General features: G+C 37.3%; 2 protein-coding genes across 3 annotated transcripts; both read left to right on the plus strand.

The window, feature by feature from the left end:
• Positions 1–126: 126 nt before the first annotated feature.
• LOC113226917 (spondin-1-like) lies at positions 127–12046 on the plus strand. 2 transcript variants are annotated; one of them, XM_026459724.1, is made up of 10 exons: positions 127–447; positions 1223–1434; positions 1667–1858; positions 2413–2619; positions 2691–2948; positions 6925–7093; positions 7178–7274; positions 8581–8737; positions 9550–9664; positions 11316–12046. In XM_026459724.1, exons 1-10 carry the CDS (start codon positions 270–272, stop codon positions 11405–11407), a joined length of 1677 nt encoding a protein of 558 aa, XP_026315509.1. In that variant the 5' UTR covers positions 127–269; the 3' UTR covers positions 11408–12046. The 2 variants fall into 2 exon arrangements, with proteins under 2 accessions (XP_026315509.1, XP_026315510.1); XM_026459725.1 differs by having other exon boundaries at positions 7178–7247.
• A 226-nt stretch (positions 12047–12272) lies between these two features.
• On the plus strand, positions 12273–20840 carry LOC113226963 (spondin-1-like). Its single transcript, XM_026459805.1, has 9 exons — positions 12273–12811; positions 15784–15981; positions 17460–17668; positions 18218–18409; positions 18514–18750; positions 18823–19077; positions 19251–19419; positions 20288–20363; positions 20489–20840. Exons 1-9 carry the CDS (start codon positions 12787–12789, stop codon positions 20658–20660), a joined length of 1533 nt encoding a protein of 510 aa, XP_026315590.1. The 5' UTR covers positions 12273–12786; the 3' UTR covers positions 20661–20840.
• Positions 20841–21309: the final 469 nt, after the last annotated feature.

A 21309-nucleotide genomic window follows, 5' to 3' on the forward strand; every position in this document is an offset into this window, starting at 1 on the left:
ATGTATACATAGGTACTACATTTGCCATATATGTATATAATATATATATATACACACACACACCACAACAACAAATGCAGAAATTAGATCAATTTGCAGTTATCAAATGTCGCCTTAAATTGCCCTATCATGTACATAGGTTCAAGTACGTGGTTCTATAGGTCTGCTAATAATACCTAGCAACGAAAACACTTTAGCTTCATGTTTCGTAGAAGAATCGTCTATTTTGTGTTTACTTATCTTTATTTTCTTTATCCGTTCTTAGGAAAATGATTAGGGGTGTATTGTTCTTTGTAATTTTTTACTTTAGTCCTGTTTCGGTTTTTGGATATCGGTGTGACCGACGACCGTACGGTGCTACTACACAGTCAACGGCTTCTGACGGTAGATTTCGATTGACTGTTGTAGGAGCCGAAGGTGTTTATATTCCAGAACAATTATATGTGGGTAAGTTTGCTTAGTTAATAATTTATTTATGTGAACTAATACCAACACCTAGACTTTCTTACACATTCTTTTCATGGGATTCATCTGAATTACGGATGAGTAGTGTTTAATTCAATTAGAAGCGTAATTTAATTGTATAAATTATGCCAAATGCTTTTGACTTCCTAAATGATATATAACGGTGCGTACATAGATACGTAATACATATTGTAATAGGTACATATTATACATATATTCAATGATATATAGGGTCAATTTACAATCTGACACGGAATGGAAAGGAAACGTCAATTTCTCTATGCTGCGCGAGAAGGCCCGCGCGGTCGTTGGAATGCTCGAGAATTAGCGAGCTTTCTTGGCGCCATGAGGCTCTAGTATTTCTTCGACGATTGACTTCACGCTGCGCCGCCTTCGCGCTAAATCACATGGATGCGCCCGGCGTCGCCGAGGGCATCCGGAATTCTCGCGAATGCGAGAGCATGTGCGAGAAATCCGCAGAAGACGCGTGACGTGATTTTTTGGCTCGTACCTAGTTTGTACGTTACACTATTGACCACAAAGTTAATTACGCTATGTATACATACAAAATCGTAACAAAAATTCGCTTCCATTCCGTTTTGGCGCAATAGAAATTGAGCCATAGTATCAGGTACCTACTAGTGGAATAATTTATAAGTATCTAAGCTTAAGCATTTCATGAACGACCATTTAAGCGCTATAGTAGGTCAGTTAGAATTGTCAAAACATCACAAAACAATGTGTTTTGTTGGCACAGTGAAAATAAGAACGAACGACAACGAAGCCCGTTTCATCTATTTCATTATATCAGCCGAAGGAGATATGAAGCCAGATCCAAGAAATCCACGGCGTTTAATTTCACACTTAGCAGGAGAAGTTCGTCCTCAAGACTTCGGAACTGCCAAGTTCTCCGATCGATGCCCTAACTCTGTCGAACAAGTTATATCTAACTTAAAGAGTTCGGTGGAGGTACTGCATTTAATTTTATTTGTAATTAAAAAAAAATTGACATTAAACAATTCTGTAAATCTATTAATATGCAAATAAATAAATAAAATAAAATAAATAAATTAAATTAAATTAATCGTACGAGGAGTTTCAAAATGAGCACGGTAAATACGATTAAAAAATAAAAACGATTTCCCGCCTTAGCCTGTCTCCAAGGAAGAAAAATTTTACTACTACTCTAATAAAATTGTAGGTGTATTGGCAAGCGCCTCCTTCAGGAAACGGTTGTGTTACTCTTCGTGCAATGGTGGCTGAGAACGACGATCTTTGGTTTGAGGATGGTCCGCCACTGACTCAAAAACTGTGCGAAGATTCCAGACAGCCCGATGATGTCTCGCCACAGCTGAATTATGAATGTAGCATATGCGATGATGCTAAGTACGAGGTGCGTTAATAAGTGAATTGTTATCTAAGATTTATGTTTCGTGAAATAAAGATTATTTCAGTAGTATTACCTATTAATGATTGATTGAGGACGTCATTAAGAAGGTCACGGGTTCGACTTCCGGTAAATCGTAAATTGTTTCTCTGTTCTTCTCGCAACGGCCGAGAAGGCATTGGCGGTACGATCTTAATAAGTTTGAGACGAGTGGTGGGAAATCGTTAAAGACAGCAGCAGTGGAGGATTCTAGGGGAGACCTTTGCCCAATAGTGAGACACAATAGGTTAAAATAAATGCTTCTCCATAACGCGCCTGGTATAATTTACATACTTTGGTACGAGTTCTATTAGTAGGTATTATAAGTATTATAAGTAGCACAGGGAATTCGTTAGTTGAGGCTAGGTGATTGGTGCAATTGTTTGCTCCACTGTTCCATAACATTGCGTTGCTATTATTATATCATATTTCAATAAATAAAAAAAAGCCGAAAAATGAAATATAATGTGCATTCACCACTGCTTTTTGCTGATTATTTAATATTAATTATTTTTGTTCAGATATCATTCAGAGGCATTTGGTCCCGCAATACACATCCGTTGCATTTCCCTGAGAACCCAAAATTACCTCGTTATAGCAGCTTTGTTGGGGCGTCACACGCTGCTGATTACATTTTATGGGCACCTGGAACTCTTGCCTCTGATGGTTTAAAGGAGCTGGCAGAGAACGCCGATTCCAGTAAATTAGAAGCTGAAATTATCGAAAAAGTGAGTTTAAAAGTGGGTGACAATTGTTGCTCCAACGCTTTGATTTTCTAAATAGGTCAAATGTGCTGCAGATTGGCGATGGAATTCGAACCCTGATAAAAGGCAAAGGACACGGCTATCGCAAGATGAACCGCACAAGCTATTCATATTTCCGCGCCGATAAAGCCAATCATCTCTTGTCGACTGTAGTCGCCATCTACCCGTCTCCTGATTGGTTTCTTGGTGTCGCAAGGTTCGAGCTTTGCTTAGAAGATAATACTTGGCTAAAAGAACGAGAGCTTAATTTATATCCGTGGGACGCTGGAACTGACAGCGGAGTATCTTACGAGGTAAACAGATATAAGTACTTCACTTATGTAATGTTTAAAGAATTATAAAGGACTCCAATGTTAATATGTTAATTTAGGTTTAAATAACATCGTCTGAATTTACACCTCACCAAAAGATCGATACCTCTAATGTGGAACCTCCACTGAATACTATACCCCAATTTATTTATTTATTTATTTATTTATTTATTGCAAATAATGTTGGTACAAGCATTACATACTAAGTACAAACATACCCCGTCGGGGTGTAGCAAAGTGAATTGTACATAAACAGCAGGATATAAACGTAGGTTCTTAAAATAGAGGTTATACAAGAGTTAAAACTAGAGAGTAGATTCCATGAAGTCTCTTACGCTATAGTAGCACCTATTTGTTAGGAGACACTTTAATTTTGTTTTAAGTATGTTGTCATTTTCTTTCTTAAGTAAGTCCGGAATTTTATTATAAATTAAGATATATCGGTAGAGCGGGCTTTCCCTGAACATTTCTAATTTCGGGATCGGTAGTACTAGTTTAGTGTTACGACGTTCGCTTCCAACAAATTCAAAAAATTTTAAATGTTTTCTAACAAACATGACAGTTTCCAATATATATATAGACGGAAATGTTAGAATTTTGTCAGTTATAAAATGCGGCCTGCACGTGTCCCTTGGGCGTATGTTGTCTATGATGCGCAGACACTTCTTTTGCAAGATGAATAAATCATTTGCCTCAGTGCTGTGGCCCCACATCACTACGCCATAACGAAGCCACGCGTAAGCGTAAGCATAGTATGCCGATAGAGCACATTCACGCCTGGTATTAGCTTTAAGAACGGTTAGTGCATAAGTAAACTTTGATAATTTAGATTTTATGTTATCGATATGATTTTTCCAATTTAAATGTGTATCTAATGTTATTCCTAATAGTGTAAAATTGTTTGTTTCATCTATACTGAGGTTGTTTATAATTGTATTTAAATCTAATGGTTGCTTTTGATAAGGTTTAAACTGTATTATTTTCGTTTTGTTGAAATTTAATTCTAGATTATGTTCTAGAAGCCAGTTTTTTACATTATTGAAAGAATTTTTTATTTCAGTTATAGTATTGTGGTCGATGTTTTTGCATTTGAATAACAATGATACATCATCGGCAAATAGTATACTTAGCGTGTTTGAAATCTTAGGCAAATCATTTATATAAATTATAAACAAGATGCACCCCATTACACTGCCTTGCGGGATGGACCAATTGGTGGTAACTACTTCTGAAAGTACGCTTTTTATTTCGCCTGTATCATCGTCATGATGGTCAATTAGTACACATTGTTTTCTGTCGGATAGATACGATTTAATCCATTGAAGCGCTATTCCCCTTATGCCTACTCCATGCAGTTTATCGAGAAGGACTGCATGCGAAACTCTGTCATACGCTTTTGACATGTCTAGAAGGACTCCTACAGCATAGTTTTTGTCATTGATATAGCTAAGAATCTCTTGTACATATTTAAATGCCGCCTCCGATGTAGATCGCTTTTTTCTAAACCCGTATTGATTTTCATCGAGTAAGTTATATGTTTCTAAGAAATTATAGATTCGGTTGGTCATAGTCTTTTCAAACAGTTTGGATAACACGGGAAGCAGCGCTATAGGCCTATATTGGCTAGGGTCGTCAGTTTTCGTACCTTTTTTGAAAATCGGTTTAATTTTAGCTATTTTTAATTTCTCCGGGAAAGTTCCTTCATTATAGGATTGATTTATTAAAAATGTTAATGGTGAAGTTAGTTCGTGTATACAAGCCTTAATCAATACTGGTGGAATGCCATCAATACCACAACTAAGCACATTGGGCAAGCGGTGGATTAGGTTATAGATATCTCCCTCCGTTACAGGTTTTAAGAACATGGAATTTACAGCAGCATTTAATTTTTGGACTGTTCTGTTTTTACTTTGTTTTTTGTTTCTTTATTTTTTTTTCACAAATTCGGGGAGCATAATATTGTTAATTATATATGGCTGTTTACAAAAATGATCAAAAAATAAAGTTGGCGTAGTTCATTCAGTTTCATTAATTAATAAAGTAGCGTTCATTGGAGGTATCGAGATAATAAAGAAATACATTATTTTAATTAAATTAGGTACATTTTATGGCTAGTGTTGTATGACGTGTCTCGGTTACACGTACCTACAGTTAAACTATCACAACTCATAACAGTAAGTATATTTTTTTAATGATATCTAGGGACGGGATGAACATAAGACGTGCACCTGGTGGTAGACGACACGCCTGTCCATGGCAGTTGTAGTGTCACTTAGAGCTTTAAATCGCAAAGATCTGAAGGGCGTTGCCACTGCGCCCATCGCCCTGAGTCAAATCCCATGGGCCTGTAATTTCACCAGCACCCTTACCCTTAAAAATGAAACGCGTTACTGCTTGGCGGGAGAAATAAGTAAGGTGGCAGTACATCCCAGGACAAACTCTTAGGGTAAAACCAGGTTAGATGCCCCACTTTTTGAAAGGGTCTCGTAATTTAAAAATCATTAGAGTAATTTTCATTCCTATGGATATAACACTAGTTTAATCTTTTATATTACATGAAGACTTGATTTTATTGATCTAACATTTACTGATTTTGTAGAAATTGACTTTTTGCAAACCTATTTTTTTGAGGATACACCTACCTATAGACACGCCTACCTATAGACGCCACACGATGAAAATACTAAGAAGGATAGATGCTCTTTAGAATAAAATAGTAAAATTCGTAATAAAATGTTTTATTTGTAACCTTTAATATATTGTATATACTTATTACATCTTTGATAATAAATATATACGTATTTAAAGTTACTACCTACTTCACTTCGTATTTTTGTAGCTATCAAAACATTCTATACAAAAATGTTCGCTGTTTCAACTGTGAATAATTTGTCTTTTTGGTACTTTTACTTACTTTTAAACTATTACCATTTACATGTCTTTTTCACTAAAACAATGTATTTTTTTATTTTCTTTTCCTAACTTTCTTGTCTTGTCCTTTGCCTCTGTCTTTGCACCTATACCGCGAAAAATTGAGGCGACTATCCTATTCGATATGGATAGATGCCCTTTTATTATATAACTAAGCTATATAAAAAAGAGCGATTATTGACACCTAGGTGCGCAGTTAATAACCCGTGTATAGTTATAATAAAAATAAAACGGAATTTGTTATAACTTACAAAGTTATGCGACAGTAAATACTTGCGTCTGAATGAAACGTTTACTGTGTTCGTCGCGGAGATAAACGCATGAACAAGCCAAACGCGTCTATTTCACACGAAGCCCTGCAGGAACTTTGATGAGTGGTGTTTATACTCCTCATTTAAATTAATTATTCTTTGTTGCGATTTGTGGAAGTTAGGTTTTTTGAAAACGTAGCACCTATCCCACTGCGGCATCTATCCCGGTTTTACCCTAACTCAAACTCTGTACTACTGCTACAATAATAATAATAACGCACACATTCAACATAACCCCGCACTAGTGAAACCAAAAAACGCGGGTGCCATACCCGCGACATAAGGTTTACACACATAGACAATCATAAATTAGACTAGACCCAAACTCACAAGACAAATAAATATAAGCCATACAAATATTTCTCCCGGCCCGGGAAACGACTCTGGGACCTCTGCGTGGCAGTTTGGCGTGGTAACTGATCGACCACTGAGGCAGAAAATAGAACCTAGATAGCTATTACTTTATCACAATGATACATGTTGTTAAAAATAATGAAGTTTTAAGTTCGAATTGGGTAATAATAAATACGAAAACGGCGATAATTATATGTAGAAAAATATAAATTAGGTGGATCGATCCTGATATCAAATTACTTGCCAATATTTGCCTTGAAAAAACCCAGTTTGCGTTTTCTTTTGAAACTGCAAGACTGACGTTAAACTTCCAAAGGAAAGAGACAAGTCGTTCCAACACTTTCAGTTTTTGTCACTTTCAGTCGCCAAATATTCCTACAGTGCCACAAGATGCAGTAAAACGCGTCCAAATGAGTTCGTACGACAGGAACTCTCCATTTTATGAAACCGATATGAAAGACATGCTACCTTTTGGCAAGATGCAGATTAAACTTGTGAAAACTTACCATAGGAATTGCGAAGAAGCTGCAGGTGGGAACGAAACTATTGTATAATTTAACTTTAGTAAATTAATCTGACGCTAAGCTTATACATTTTCATTCTTCTTTATTGTAGAAGGAGAAACCCCAGGCCCAGATAAGGATGGTGACGGAGAAGACAGACAGGAACCGGAAGAACCTTCCAGGTATCAAAATAGCGGCAACGACGGGGGGTGAGCCATAATAGTTCTAGTCTAGAACTTCTCTCATTCTCTTTTTATTTTATTTATTAACGTGCCAGCAACATATCGTACAATATGTTTATATAATTCTTCTTCTTTTAAATGTTATGGCCCCATCGAAATAATCGATGATTCCACCAATGTCAAATAAAAATGACTATGTACAAAGTTTTATAAAAATAATATGGACGCCAATTATGGTGCGTTCCCACGGCCCGTGATGTCAAACGCGCCGATTAATATCAGCGAGCTCGCGAAATGGGGAATCCGGGGGCCCCGGGCCGACGCACGTGGCGGCGCATAGGTATTGTGATTTGTATCGCGCGTTCTCGCGCCGTGCTTTTAAAGTAACCGTCCAGGGGCGGATCCGAACAGGGCGCCAAGGGCGAGCACGGGCACGCTCGGGCGGCCCTCTTTCCACGGCGCGTTTTCGCGTTTCGCGTTTTTAGGCGAAGCCGCCTTTATTACTGGTAAACGTAACATTACCTATTCTGTCCTCCTTGTCATAAACAACGCATTTGGTAACTTTCGAGATTTTTTTTATAATATCAAGTGACGGGACGAACAAGTCGTGCGCTTGATGGTAAGCTACACGCCTGACCATAACAGTTGCAGTGTCACTCAGAGCGTTAAATCGCAAAAACTTGAGAGTAACATAAGTTGACAAGTCCCATGTGCCTGTAATTTCACCATCACCCTTACTCAACACCGCTGCTGCATGCTGCATTACTGCTTGGCGGCAGAAATAGGTAAGGTGGCAGGTACAACCCTGGACGAACCGTTTCACAAGAAGTTCTACTGCGACTAAAGTAAATTATTGGCACCTAAAGTTTGTTTCTTTCTTTGAAAAATATTTATACCTTATTACGCTGATTTTGCTTAAGAATGAAACTGAAACTATATAGGTAAGTTATAAAAACACATCTCGTTCCATTGATTCCAGATGCGTGATACGTCGTTTATAATGTAAAATCACATTAAATTAGATATTTCCATATTACTTTATATATTTTTTTTAATTTATTTATTTAGTTATTTATTTCAGGCGACCTGATCCATATAATGTATACCTTAAGGACTAACATACATACAATGTAATATAACAATGTAATAAACTAAATAACCACTCTTTTATAATACAAGCCGTATTATAAAAGTATTATTTCCTTAGCATGCTTATAATTATCCTTTCGATACTCGCTTAGGTAGCCCAGCCAATTCATAACTACCAGATGCTTGAAAGGGGATGCTTTTCAGAAGTCTGAAAAGATCTGAAATAAAATCTAATTATTTTTAGTGAAAACCCAATTCAGCCAGATCCCGAATCCCAAGACAATTGTCCGGTGTCTCAGTGGCAACCTTGGGACTGTGAGGGCAAATGTGTAGACGGGAAACGTGAAGGCTACAGACGAGTGGATCGCTTTCACATTGTCAATGGAGTAGTAGTGGACGATGTAAGTTTTTATTTGCCCTTCTTATTGTATTGATGGTGTAAATTATAACGCTTGCCATCGTGGTGAAAGGATTTGCCAATCGGCGTATTTTTAACCGACTTTAAAAAAGGTGGAGGTTCTCAATTCGAAAGTATTTTTTTGTTTGTATGTTACGATACGTGTTGATAACTCCGGCTTAAATATTACAATTTAAATATTACAATTAGCTATAAAATTACATTTTTTTTTGGAAAGAGGGTACTTCAGTAGGTATTAGTCTCATTTAATTTCTTTTTTAATTTAAAGAAAATATTCCACCTTCCAGGGTGGCAAACTGGGGGATGAATCTGACCTGAATTTGAACCGATTTCAATAAAACTTGGCAAATAGATGTTTCCACGAATTTTTGAGGACGGCTTCTTTAGTACTTTGTACTAAAATTTGTTGTTATTGTTTATTGCCGAGTGCGCCAGACGAGGCTCCTTTCGTACATTCCATTTGATTGCCCTATCAATTCTACACGTATAGTCCCTAATTATTATTCTCGTAACTATTTTTTATAATGCAATCGTCGAAAACAAGTTTTGATTCTGCTTTTGAGGCGTCTTTGCATTAATTCACGTATGTTACAATATTATTAACTTTTCATAAAGATCTGTTGCCGTCGGGCTCGCCGATCTAGTCAGTATTATAATTATCATAACAGTGTAGTCTCTGAGGTATTTACACATTATACACTTTCAAAAATAAAGGTAGATAGTATCATATATACTTTGTAGTAAAAACAAATCTTAAAGATTGGTGTATATACACTATTTGTATTGTCTGTTTAGACGAAACCGTCGTACAAAAAGTTGGTGCCGAAGGAATGCCTAAATAAATACAAGATGAGTAGTACTGAAGAATGTACCGAAGATTGTTCTTCCGACGAAGAACGAAATACTGCAGGTATTAGTATAAATTGTTGTAAACGATGTAGTATCTGTTTGTTTCCATGAGAGTCGAATACAAAATCCAAGTTTTGTAAAAAGTAAAAGAGATTGGTTTTACTTATAGGTGAAAAAATATTATTTGCACCGATGAATATTGTCTCTTGGAACGGTTTATCATTTCTATTACAATACGGTAATAACACCATTAACACTTCTTAATGCTCAAAGCGTACATGGACTTAATGATCTTGGTCCATCGTACGAATAATGGATGCGTTAAATGCTTTTTCTGAAAACTAGTATTGAATTATTTGTTTACTCATCAAGCCTTTTTTTTAAACCTGTAACGACTTCGTAAAATACCGGTTCTTTTCTTACTAATTCAACAAAGTTAGTTCCGCATAAAGATCATCAAGTTTAGAATTAAGTGCCATACCTAAAAGTGTTTAAACTAGTTGCTTGGACTATACAGTAGGGCTAGCATGATAATAGCAGTATCTCACGCTTTATATCGCTCTCGCGCTATCGTGCTAGCCTTACGATGGCACGTGCGTTAAACGGACCATTCACTACCTGCATGCCAGTCCGCCGCGAGACTGCTCATACACTATCCTACATATGGCCCACGTATGGAGTCTCTCAGGACGCATTGCAGGATTGCATGATGGCTTAAGGCCCATTTAGATGGAGAGAGTTTATCGCACGCTTCGTGGCGAAAAATCGTACGCAACTATCGCAATCAATACCTAATCGCCATAAGATTATCGTATCATAATGTTTACATACAGACAAGGACTAAAATCTCACCTACGATTGTGTCATACGAGATTCGCAAGTTACTAACTATTAAGTTGCTTGCGATTACGCCTCTTCGATTGTTTACAAATAGAAATATATAGTAAGGAGGTTGGTGCTTCCGAGTTCTCGAGGAGGTTCCAAGTTCATACGAGTATCGTACAAATCGGTTAGAATTGTTTTGAGTGATAACTGTGGTGGACTACGGATATATCAAAATGATGCAAAAATCATCCAAATTCGGAAATACTGACAATATTAACTTCATTGAAACTTATAGAAATATACTTTTATTATTTTTATTTTTATTTTATAACTTTTCTCCAACATTTTTTTTCCTTTTACTTTCATTAATTCTTGTCTTACAAAAGCAGTGCGCTCACTGCACTCATGGTAGCGACTGACTGGTACAAAAACTCGAAATACGATTTTTGTTTTTAAATTCTGTTTACACGGAGACGTTCAATATTCAAAGGCGAGGCGATTATCACTCACGTGGAAGGCCGATAATTGCGAACGTTTAGACGAGGAAACTTTTTTATATTCTTTCGATAATCGTATCTTCAAGACGAGAAACTCTCTTCATCTAAATGGGCCTTTAGACGCTGCGACTACATTCATAATCCTTTACACGGCGGGCGGTTAGTCAAACTGCAATGCAGGATGCCCTATTACCGAGACGGGTCAATCTTTTGTCCTATTGTATTCTAAAGATGAAGTAATAAGACGAATCGATGTAAATAATATTTCGCCAACTAGACAGTGTTACCACAGGTAATAATATAATACTACTTAATATATGTTACTACACATGTTATGTTTAAAAGCAGCTATTTTTAGTTTGTAACCGTCTAACTTTCTTCTAATTTCAGTGGAACGAAGAATAGGGAACCCAATCGCGCCTGGACATCCTTGGGTTTCCAAGAAACGAGATTTGCCGAAAGAAATAGTTTCATTGGAGTAGGGAAGTTTACCGACGCTATTGTATGTAACCAAGTATAATTCACGGAAAGTTCCGTCAGATAATAAATATGAATATCCCTTTATGTTATTATTTTTAACCTCGCCAATGAAGCTCTTTTTCTAATAAGTAATTTTCTACCTTTTTTTATGATACCCAGCGACGGGACGAACATATTTGCGCCAAGTGGTAACCGACACGCCTATCTACAGTTGCATTGCCATTCAGAGCTTTAAATCGCAAAGATCCGAGGACACTGCCACTGCGTCCGTCACCCAGAGACATACGTTGACTACTCCCATGTTACAGACACGTGGGAGTGGTTCGAATCAGTGTGGCAGCATGCACATATGACTTTGAGTTACGTACATTTGTAAGTGTTGACGGAACGCGCCCTCACATGACACACCGCAGATGACAGATCAGCAACCACCCGTATTGTCCAGTCTTAAACTAGGAAATTCATTGTACTGTGAGGTACGGAGTACCAGAGGTACAGAATTCACTAATAGAACACCCAGACCTGAAATAATTCACAAAAGTTCATGTCGTTTAACCTTTTTTTTTATAACATCAAGTGACGGGACGAATAAGTCGTGCGCCTGATGGTACACTTACACGCCTGTCTATAACAGTTACAGTGCCACTCAGAGCTTTAAAGTGCAAACATCTGATCTTGCACTACCATTGCACCCGTCACTCTGAGACATAAGTTGACAAGTCCCATGTGCCTGTCGTTTCACCAGCACCCCTTACCCTCCAAAACCGGAACGCAGTAATGCTCACAATACTGCACACACTCCACAACGTCCCGCACTAGGGAAACCCTGTGTCGCAGGTAACATGGACACACACATAGACAACCACAAATTACATCCAAACTCATGAGAGAAATAAATGTAGGCCATACAAATATTACCCGGCCCGGGAAACGAGGTCCTAGACCTCTAGGAGGCCGTAAGCTTACCACCTCTAGACGAATTCTTTCATAAGGAGATCTTCTGCTACTACAACCTAAGGTGCTCAGTTGAACTCAAAACGACATCGAATCGTTGAGAAATGTTGAATTAATTGTTAATTAGTAAAAAAAATTTAGTTCAATTCACGCAAAGTAAACAAGTTCATCAGTCGCATTTATCTCATCAAGATGGTTATAGAGTATGATACATAATGCAATAACCTTTATTCCATTACTGGTAAGGTTTATAATTCAGTCGTTACATAATCCAGGGATGCAATTCAAAACGTGTCATGAAAATTAATGTAGTTAATGAAATAAGAGCCGCTAGTTAGTAGTAAACTGGACACTTATGTGTTATCCCGTTTCATTGAGCTGTATTTAAAGAGTAATAAAGAAGATAACAGAGGACTAGGATGTTATAATGGGTCTAGACTACGTGGTTACGGGTAAGTCGCTGATCTTCATTAACTATTGTAAAAACTTTTACATAGCGTGTGAGCTCTATCACCAACACCATTTAATTTTATATAAATAAAAATTTGTGTACACCTAATCTATTCGTTAATTTTTGAAATATACGTTACTAAATAGGAAATTGAAACTATTTTTTCGTTCAGCCGTGACCATGGGACCTATAATGGGCCCGAAACGTTGTTTTTTTTTCATTTATTTAAGAAAATCAACAGCCATATAAAATATACTGAATGCTAGTCGGTGTTAAGGCCAATAACAGATTTTTCTGGATTACATTTATATAATTTAGTAGTATTAAACAGATTATCTCGCATTGACTAACAAAACAGATAAGTGCGTATTAGACAATGTTAAATATTAAATAAAAAGACACTCGACTTAATACTTTGCGTGTCATAAAATCTACCACAGCACCTACAACCTGCAATAAACATTACTCGTCCTCCTAAAGGATAAAAATTACATAAATTTATGCAAATAAAAAACATGAAAAAACATAAACACTATATCTGCCGTCCACTAACTAAAACGCGGCTAATGACAAATGGTCAAAAATCCGTTTTAAATAGCAAAAATAGAGTACAAAATTTTCTTTTAAAGACAGTTAAAATTAGTTAACGTGTTCGACTTATCGGAACGTACCAAAACGATGCATAACTGAAATACCATTAAACAATTTCAATAATCTAAAACTGGGTTATGGTTTTTTATGATATCTCAAAAAATTATTTTGTCTAGCTAGCGGGCGGCAGATGTGGATATGAACAAAATATAGTGGAACTTCACGTGGCTATTTGTATTTGTATTGGCATATTTGCCTTGCTTGCCTATTCGACAAATAATGCAGTAATGGTCCGTTTCGGTTCAAAGGTGCCAAGTAGGCAAATACGCAAGTAAACCTTCCATACTATGGCCATATTCATTATTTTAACTTCTTAGCTAGATATATTAGATATCCATATATTTCAGTGTCTGCATGTTTGTCTGTACATCAAACACCCAATAACAAATACAAGTAGCCATTTGAAGTGCCGCCATTAAGTTTGAAAAAAAAAAACAAATATACCAAGATACGAAAAATAGTGTCGATGTGTAACAATCGATAGACATTAATAAGTTTTATGATATACATGTTTACCTATTTCATTTAATTAACACTAACACTGTGGTCGAATGCCTTGCACACTGATTTTCATGGTGTCGCGATCTCTGAGGTCCCAGATTCGATCGCCGGCTGGGTTAATGTAGAAAACCACAGACATAGAAAAACTAACTTTTCTAAAAAAAATTGTCTCGGGTCTAGATGTTTGCGGTAGCGTCCTTGTTTCTGATTTCCATGACACAATTGCTAATTACCTACTTACTTTGGGATTAGGGGGTCTATTCTCGTTCTCCGTCTGACATTCATCCGAAACAATAACTGTCAAACAGCTGTCAAATAAGCAATAGGTACTCGACCAAGTTATAAGACAATATGAAGCTTCATTCGCATCATGCGTCTTTAAATTTAATCTAGTACGTGGGGCGCACTATAAGTTTCCGGAATGTATGGAATTTATTGTTTCTCAAAATATTCTCCGTTAGCGGTAATGCACTTTTTCTTATGAATGAACCAATTTTGAAAACATTTATGCCATTCCTCCGTGTCAATCTCTGAAACATATTTTTCATACTCTTCGACAGTCTCTTCAAGTGATTAAAATCGTTGACCGCGTAGGTTCTTAATTTTTAGAAAAAATAAAAAAATAAAAGTCACAAGGTGCCAGGTCGGGACTGTACGCGGGATGGCTCATTAGGTCAACGTTGTTCTCCTTCAAAAATTCATTTGTCTGTCTGGCCGTGTGAGAACTGGCATTATGTGGTGCAAGATGATACGGCGTTTACGATTATTTTTACAGAGTTTGTCAATAACTTCCGGCAAACAAATGGTCGTGTACCAATCACTATTGATACACGGTACATCGATTCTCCAAAGCAACAGTAGCTACGTGTCCAGTTTTATTAAAAAAGAAGCAATTATCCGCTTAGAGGCACTTTGCACGCGCGCCACTTTGTTTTTCGGCTCATCTCGAAAGACCCATACGCTCGATTGCTGCTTTGTTTTGGGATCATAACTATAAATCCATGTTTCGTCACCTGTTACTATGTCCCACACCAAATTTGACGCCCCTTCTTTGAACCTGGGTTCAACCATGGCATTGCACCAAGTGACGCGATCCGTTTTATGAGCCTCAGTCAAATTGTGTGGGATCCACCGAGAGCACAGCTTTTTCACACCCAAATGTTTGTGTAGTATTGATTGTATTTGACTCATGGCTATGCCTAAAGATGCCCGAATCTCATGGTATGTCACATGCCTGTCCGTTTTGATCATACTGTGCACAGCATCGATGTTTTTGTTGTTCACAGCAGTGGACGGGCGACCGTCACGAAATTCGTCACTGAGATTCACACGACTGTGTTTGAATTCTGTAAACCAGCTATAAATAGTTGTCTTGCATGGTGCTTCATCGCCAAATGCAGTTTGAAGCCGAGTGAAGCGCCGCTGAGCTGTTAAATTACACTTAAAGTCGTACAAAATCATACTACGAAAATTTTCACGAGTTAAATCCATGGTGATGTAGACAACCAATTTTTAAAATGACACCACAATGTAAAAACAAGTGACAGTCAGATGAAACCACAGACCACATGTAAAACAACTATTCTACAGCCAAAGAGTTTCATTGTCAAATGTTGTAATTACTTTTTAAATATTGTTTATGTAAGTGGCCAGTTCCGGAAATTTATATAGCGCCCTATGTATTACTTATTTGATTTTGATAGTAATTGTTTCGGAGAGGACGAAAGTACTTACAGGGCCAGAGCAACGAATGTGATGTTGTTTATTATAGTACGTATTAATGAACTTTTTGTCTTGTTGTCCTGTATTTACATTTGACAGGTTTACTTCGAAAATTATGCATTTGCATAATCTTAGTCAAATGCCATGGATTTTTGGTGGATGATCGGCTATTATTATGTAACCGTATTCCTTTGGGCACAACAGCGGCTGCGTTGGAGCCAGACAATCGATTTGTACTTGAGATCGTAGATCTCGATCTGGCGACTCAAGAGTACATACCAAATCGGCAATATCCAAGTGAGTTATAGATATTAGTCTAGCTGCACATGTACTTAATCCTAGTGGCCCTCGTTCGGTATAGGACAAATTCTGGATTCGACAGATTCTTGGATTTGGATACGACAGAAGTGCAATTGTAAATAAAACAGAAAGAGGAATTAAAATAGTATACATTTCATTAAGGTTCAAATCCGGACTTGCATCTCTGAATTTCGCGGAATTTAATGTAAAATTTAATTGGAATTTTACCGCGAGCTTTTGGTGAACGAAGACATTGTGATGAAACCTGCCCCCAGGCTCGCCTGAAAGGAGACCCATGTCCAAGCGTAAGACGTATTTAATGGGTTGATGATGAAGATATTTCATTGAAAAGACACAAATTGAACAAGAACACAATCTTAGTATACCGTTAATAATAATAATTGTTTGTTTCAGTCCGTAGACCATAGTAGAAAAATACAATTTAATACAATTCATAATTTTAAAAACCATCCAACAACTTAAAAACAAAATTAAAATGTCACAAAAAATATAAAAATAATATCAATAAGATAAATTAAAAATAAGTTTGATTCAGTCAAGCTCTACCTATGTGGCAATTTCAAGCCAGAGCGGTTGTACATCGACAGCTCTCGAATTAAAGCGTGAAACAAACAGAGAGCGGGTGCATGTCGGGCGAGGGGCGGGTCGAGACCGCGGCGGTATCCGTGTATTTCTACAGACGACAACACACCGAGTGCAGGCGACCCGACCCGCACCCATTCTCTGTGTGTTTGCCGCTTAAACCTTGTTACTACTCTGCCCAAGCCTTCCCATAAAAGAAGCTATAGATACGACGCCGTCTCACAATGGTACTTTAGAGGTATTTGTATATAGTTTTCCTTATTTTTTCTTTAATAAAAACACTATAATTATGTTTTGTTTTTTTTTTAGTTGTAAATATGTGTTATTTATTTTGTTCAACCGTTTCAGGCATTACATTACGCTAATCTTATTAATGTTGATGTAATTATCTTGTATATTTTATTACGTTTACGACCTTCGACATTATTTATAAGGAATCTGTATGGACAAAAATCCAAATAAATGCCCCGGGGAATTGTAACACGGGATTCTAATGTATTTTGAACACTCACACCACACCATCAACCCATTTATACGTCCCACTGCTGGGCACGGGTCTCTCCTCAGGCGAGGGTTTAAGACGGCTTAAAACGACTACGGAGTCCGTCACGCTGGCCCTATGCGGGTGGGGGACTTCTAAAGCTCATGGTAAATTTCAAATTCAATTTCGCACATTCGCACCCAGAAACTCAGAGGTGCTAGTCCGGTTTCGATTCATACCATATTTCAACCTAAATGAGTAATGATTATTACGCAGGTTGGAGTACAATAATAAGATGAATTTCCGAAGAATTTGTACCAGGCTTTTAAACATTTTAAAACAGATCTATTCACCTCCAATACAATATTCTTAACCATAATACAATTTTCAGTCCGTCTTAGCACAGTAGACAACAAAACCACGTTCATCGCTTTTACAATATGGATTCAAGAAGATCTGAACGAAAATGAAAAGAACCCTCGCAGACCACATCATCTGTTGCCAGGGAAAATACAGCCAGACCTTACAAATTCGATGGTTATGCCCAATTGTGCAAACACTCTAATGCAGACAGATGTTTTACCTAAAAAATCAGTAGAGGTGTGTATTAGCATGTAATCATTACGTGGCTATATAAAGATTTTAATTACGTAACAAAGGGAGTGAATTGCGACCCCAATATTTACCCTACTACTGCCCAAATACAGAGTTATATTAAAGTAAATGATTACCATCTTTCTTCCAGCTAAGCTATACACACATAGAACACCAAAATTCTGTGCACATTCTCATTGTCTGTACAGATGACCGTGCGTTGCTATATACTATTATGTACTACAATGCAAATGTATGAAATTAGACATTGAATTACATTAGGGCTAGATACCATTTCTACCTACTTGTAAAAAAAAATTTTTTTCGTCGTTGTCTGCATTAAATTTTCTAACAACATTATTATACTCAGGCTTGGGCAAATTGCGTGCTATGTTTAAATTAAAATATAAATTACAAAATGATTTCTTACATGTATTTAAGTATTTAATACAATCGTTACCACAAACAGGGATACTACGAACGTATTTCAAATATAAATTACAAAATATATTTTTACGTAGTAATAGAAACACAATTATAATATTTGCTTTCTAGGTACTGTGGACGGCTCCAAATAAGAATAATAAATGCGTTACGATACAAGCGTATGTTGCAATTAAACCTGATGTGTGGTATACTTCTACGGGACCTTTAGCCAAACAAGTATGTGAAGATAGGCGAAAAAACGAAGATATGAAACCGACAGAAAATGACAACTGTGACGTGTGTGAAGAAGCTCGTTACGAAGTAAGTTGCCCTTATTGTTTTAATTCAATCTTGACTCTTCGATTGACTTAATTTACAGAATGTACCTTAATTACGATTAGAATCAACGATGCTTTTTTTCATAGCTGAAATTTGAAGGTACGTGGTCCTACAACACGCATAAAAATCTATATCCTGAACCCCAGTTGAGTCCAACCGGAGATCACAAAGAAGAGGTAGTAGCAGCTTTCAGTGATGTTGTTGGTGCATCTCATAATAAGAATTATTACGTGTATAAAGACTCTACTTACGCAACTGAGGGTTTAAAGATGCTGGCCGAACAAGGAAATACTACAAAGTTGGAGATGGAAATATTAGACCACGTAAATATAATTTATTTTCTAACGAAAATGTAAAGGATAAATGGGTGTTTGATAAGTATTATTTGATTGCAGCTTGGTACAAACGTACGTACAGTCATAAAAGCCACTGCCCCAGCGAGAACAAACATGTCGACATTGGCCAGTTTTCGTGCAAATAAAGAGAAACATCTAATCTCTCTTGTTACCAGTATACTACCTTCGCCTGATTGGTTCCTGGGAGTATATAATCTAGAATTATGTGATTCAAAAAACAATAGCTGGGCGGAAAATATTGTTCTAAATCTGTACCCTCTAGATGCTGGAACGGACAGTGGAAAAAAATTCGATGTAAGTTGAAAAATAATTAGCAATATCTGGATACTTATTCCGCTTCTTGGGGATCCAAAATCGTACCTACTTATCCAAATTCTTATATTATTAAAACTTGATCTGCTGTACCCATCTTTGTATTAACAAGTACGCCTACACGGTATAATACTACTTTTTCTTATTTGTCACAGTCACCAAATGAAGCGTCATCCCCGCCACAGCCAATAGGTCCAGCAGTTATAAATAAAGACGTAACGAAGGAGGATACAAAGCCCTTCGCGAGATTAAGGGTGACACTCATTCGGACGTATTATAACCCGAGTTGTCCGACAGAATCATCCTCACCCGCTTATACAGAAGGTAGAACAGAAGAAAGTAGCAAACAGATAATAACGTATGATCAAGAACCACGAATAGTTCCGTCTCACGGCTGGGTTTGGGTCTCCTGCTAAGGGTTTAGGGCATAGTTTCTCAAAGTGGTCCCTACCGGCCCAGTGGGCGCTGAAGAGTCCTAGGGGGCGGTAGGGGCCTCGGAAGCAATTAGGGGCGTTGATCGTGTCTGAGGCACAAAAGACCTGAATTATCTATGTACGCTACAACAGGTACATTACATATATAATTGCTTTTCGATGTGATTTTTTGTATTAAGTTAATGTAAAAAATACGTGTTTTCAACTATTTTTTGTGGTGGTGCGCGTAGAAATTTTTTTTTTGCCTAGGCGAGCGGTGAGTTAAAAAATTTGGGAACCTATGGTTTAGTGTAATAGTCCGCCACGCTAGAGAAATGAATAAATAGAAAGTAAATACTTTACAGCCAACGACCGATTGGCAACTTCAAATCCTGTTTTGAAATCGGTTAACTGTACAACTGCGAAAAATTACAGAAAATCATGTTTAAAAGTATTTTGAGGATTTTTTCATATTTAGTCGGTCTGAATCCTAAATAAGGCAAACAACTTTTTGAACGTCTTTGAATGCAGAATTACTTACTTTTAAAAATAAAATCATGTTTCTGTGAAGTAAAATAATCCTATTTACAACATACAATCCTCTGTCTCATAGCCATGGATCGATCTGGATATTTATCTAATTATAGTAAACAGTACACAGGCTGCCTCAAAGGTGTAGGTAACTATTTTATGCACATAGGTATTACGATCTCAATTACAATAACAATCTCCAACGTTTCTTGTCCAAACTAATAACAGATTTCATTACAAATTTCTAGAACCAGAGGAAAGAACAGATAACAGATGGACCAGACCTACCCCTCCACCGCCGCCACCAACGTTCCGACCAACGAGGTACATATTTCAGGACCACCTAATCAGATTGGCAGGCAATTCTTTGCAGGCCTTGGGATTCGGATTTTGAACATTGTTATTTGCACTCTGAAATGTCTTTAAATTTTTTGTCTCATATTCAACAGTGCACCTGAAGTACCACCAAGTGAAGACATACATTGTAATGGAGATTGGGAAGTGTTACCTTGCGAGGGACCTTGCGTGGAAGGCCAACGACAAGGCTTTCGATCGAAAATCTTCCACTTTTTTCGAAAAGAAGACGGGAGAGGCAGACGTAAAGATGAGGTAGATCATTGAAGCAAAGTTTTATCAATATTTGATCGACGACACGCGACCAACGGTGTCAATACACCGCGCGCAGGTCAGAAAAAGCTTTAACTCCATCATGCATTCAGAGCAATAGTCGGAAAAAAGTATTCCACATAGTTCTATAGATACATGTATAGATATGGCTACAAAGAGCAACATAGAATTGTTAAAACCACAGAATTTTACTTAATGACTATTTTCGAATTCGGGATTTGCGGAAATGGTTTTACTGCTGCGTAGGACAAAACTACTGACCTAGGATGCAAGCACTAGCACGCGCTCCCAGGCACTCGCAGGCAATCACATACAAATGGGTCTCAGCTACAGAAGACAATGAAGTACTTTGTCCTCGCTGATGAGTCTACCATTTAACTGAACATCCAAGATACGATATTCCAGTTTCGCGAAGTGGTTTTAAATAATATAATGCGTTGAGTCCACCAGGATCCCCTAGTGTAATGCCCCAGGGGATTTTTGCGAACTCAGCAGTTCATTACAATCCCCTAAGTTAAATGTATGTGAAGTTGCAACACATTGCGACAATAAATAATTACTTATTGTACCAATCGGTTGATAATGTGCTAGGTTTTGTAGGATTCGCTTCCGCTCGGACCGTGATACGTCATTTTCCCTCTTA

This window comes from Hyposmocoma kahamanoa, unplaced genomic scaffold, assembly GCF_003589595.1.
Source record: "Hyposmocoma kahamanoa isolate Upper Pololo Valley unplaced genomic scaffold, ASM358959v1 202, whole genome shotgun sequence".
NCBI classification, from domain to species: Eukaryota; Metazoa; Arthropoda; class Insecta; order Lepidoptera; family Cosmopterigidae; genus Hyposmocoma; species Hyposmocoma kahamanoa.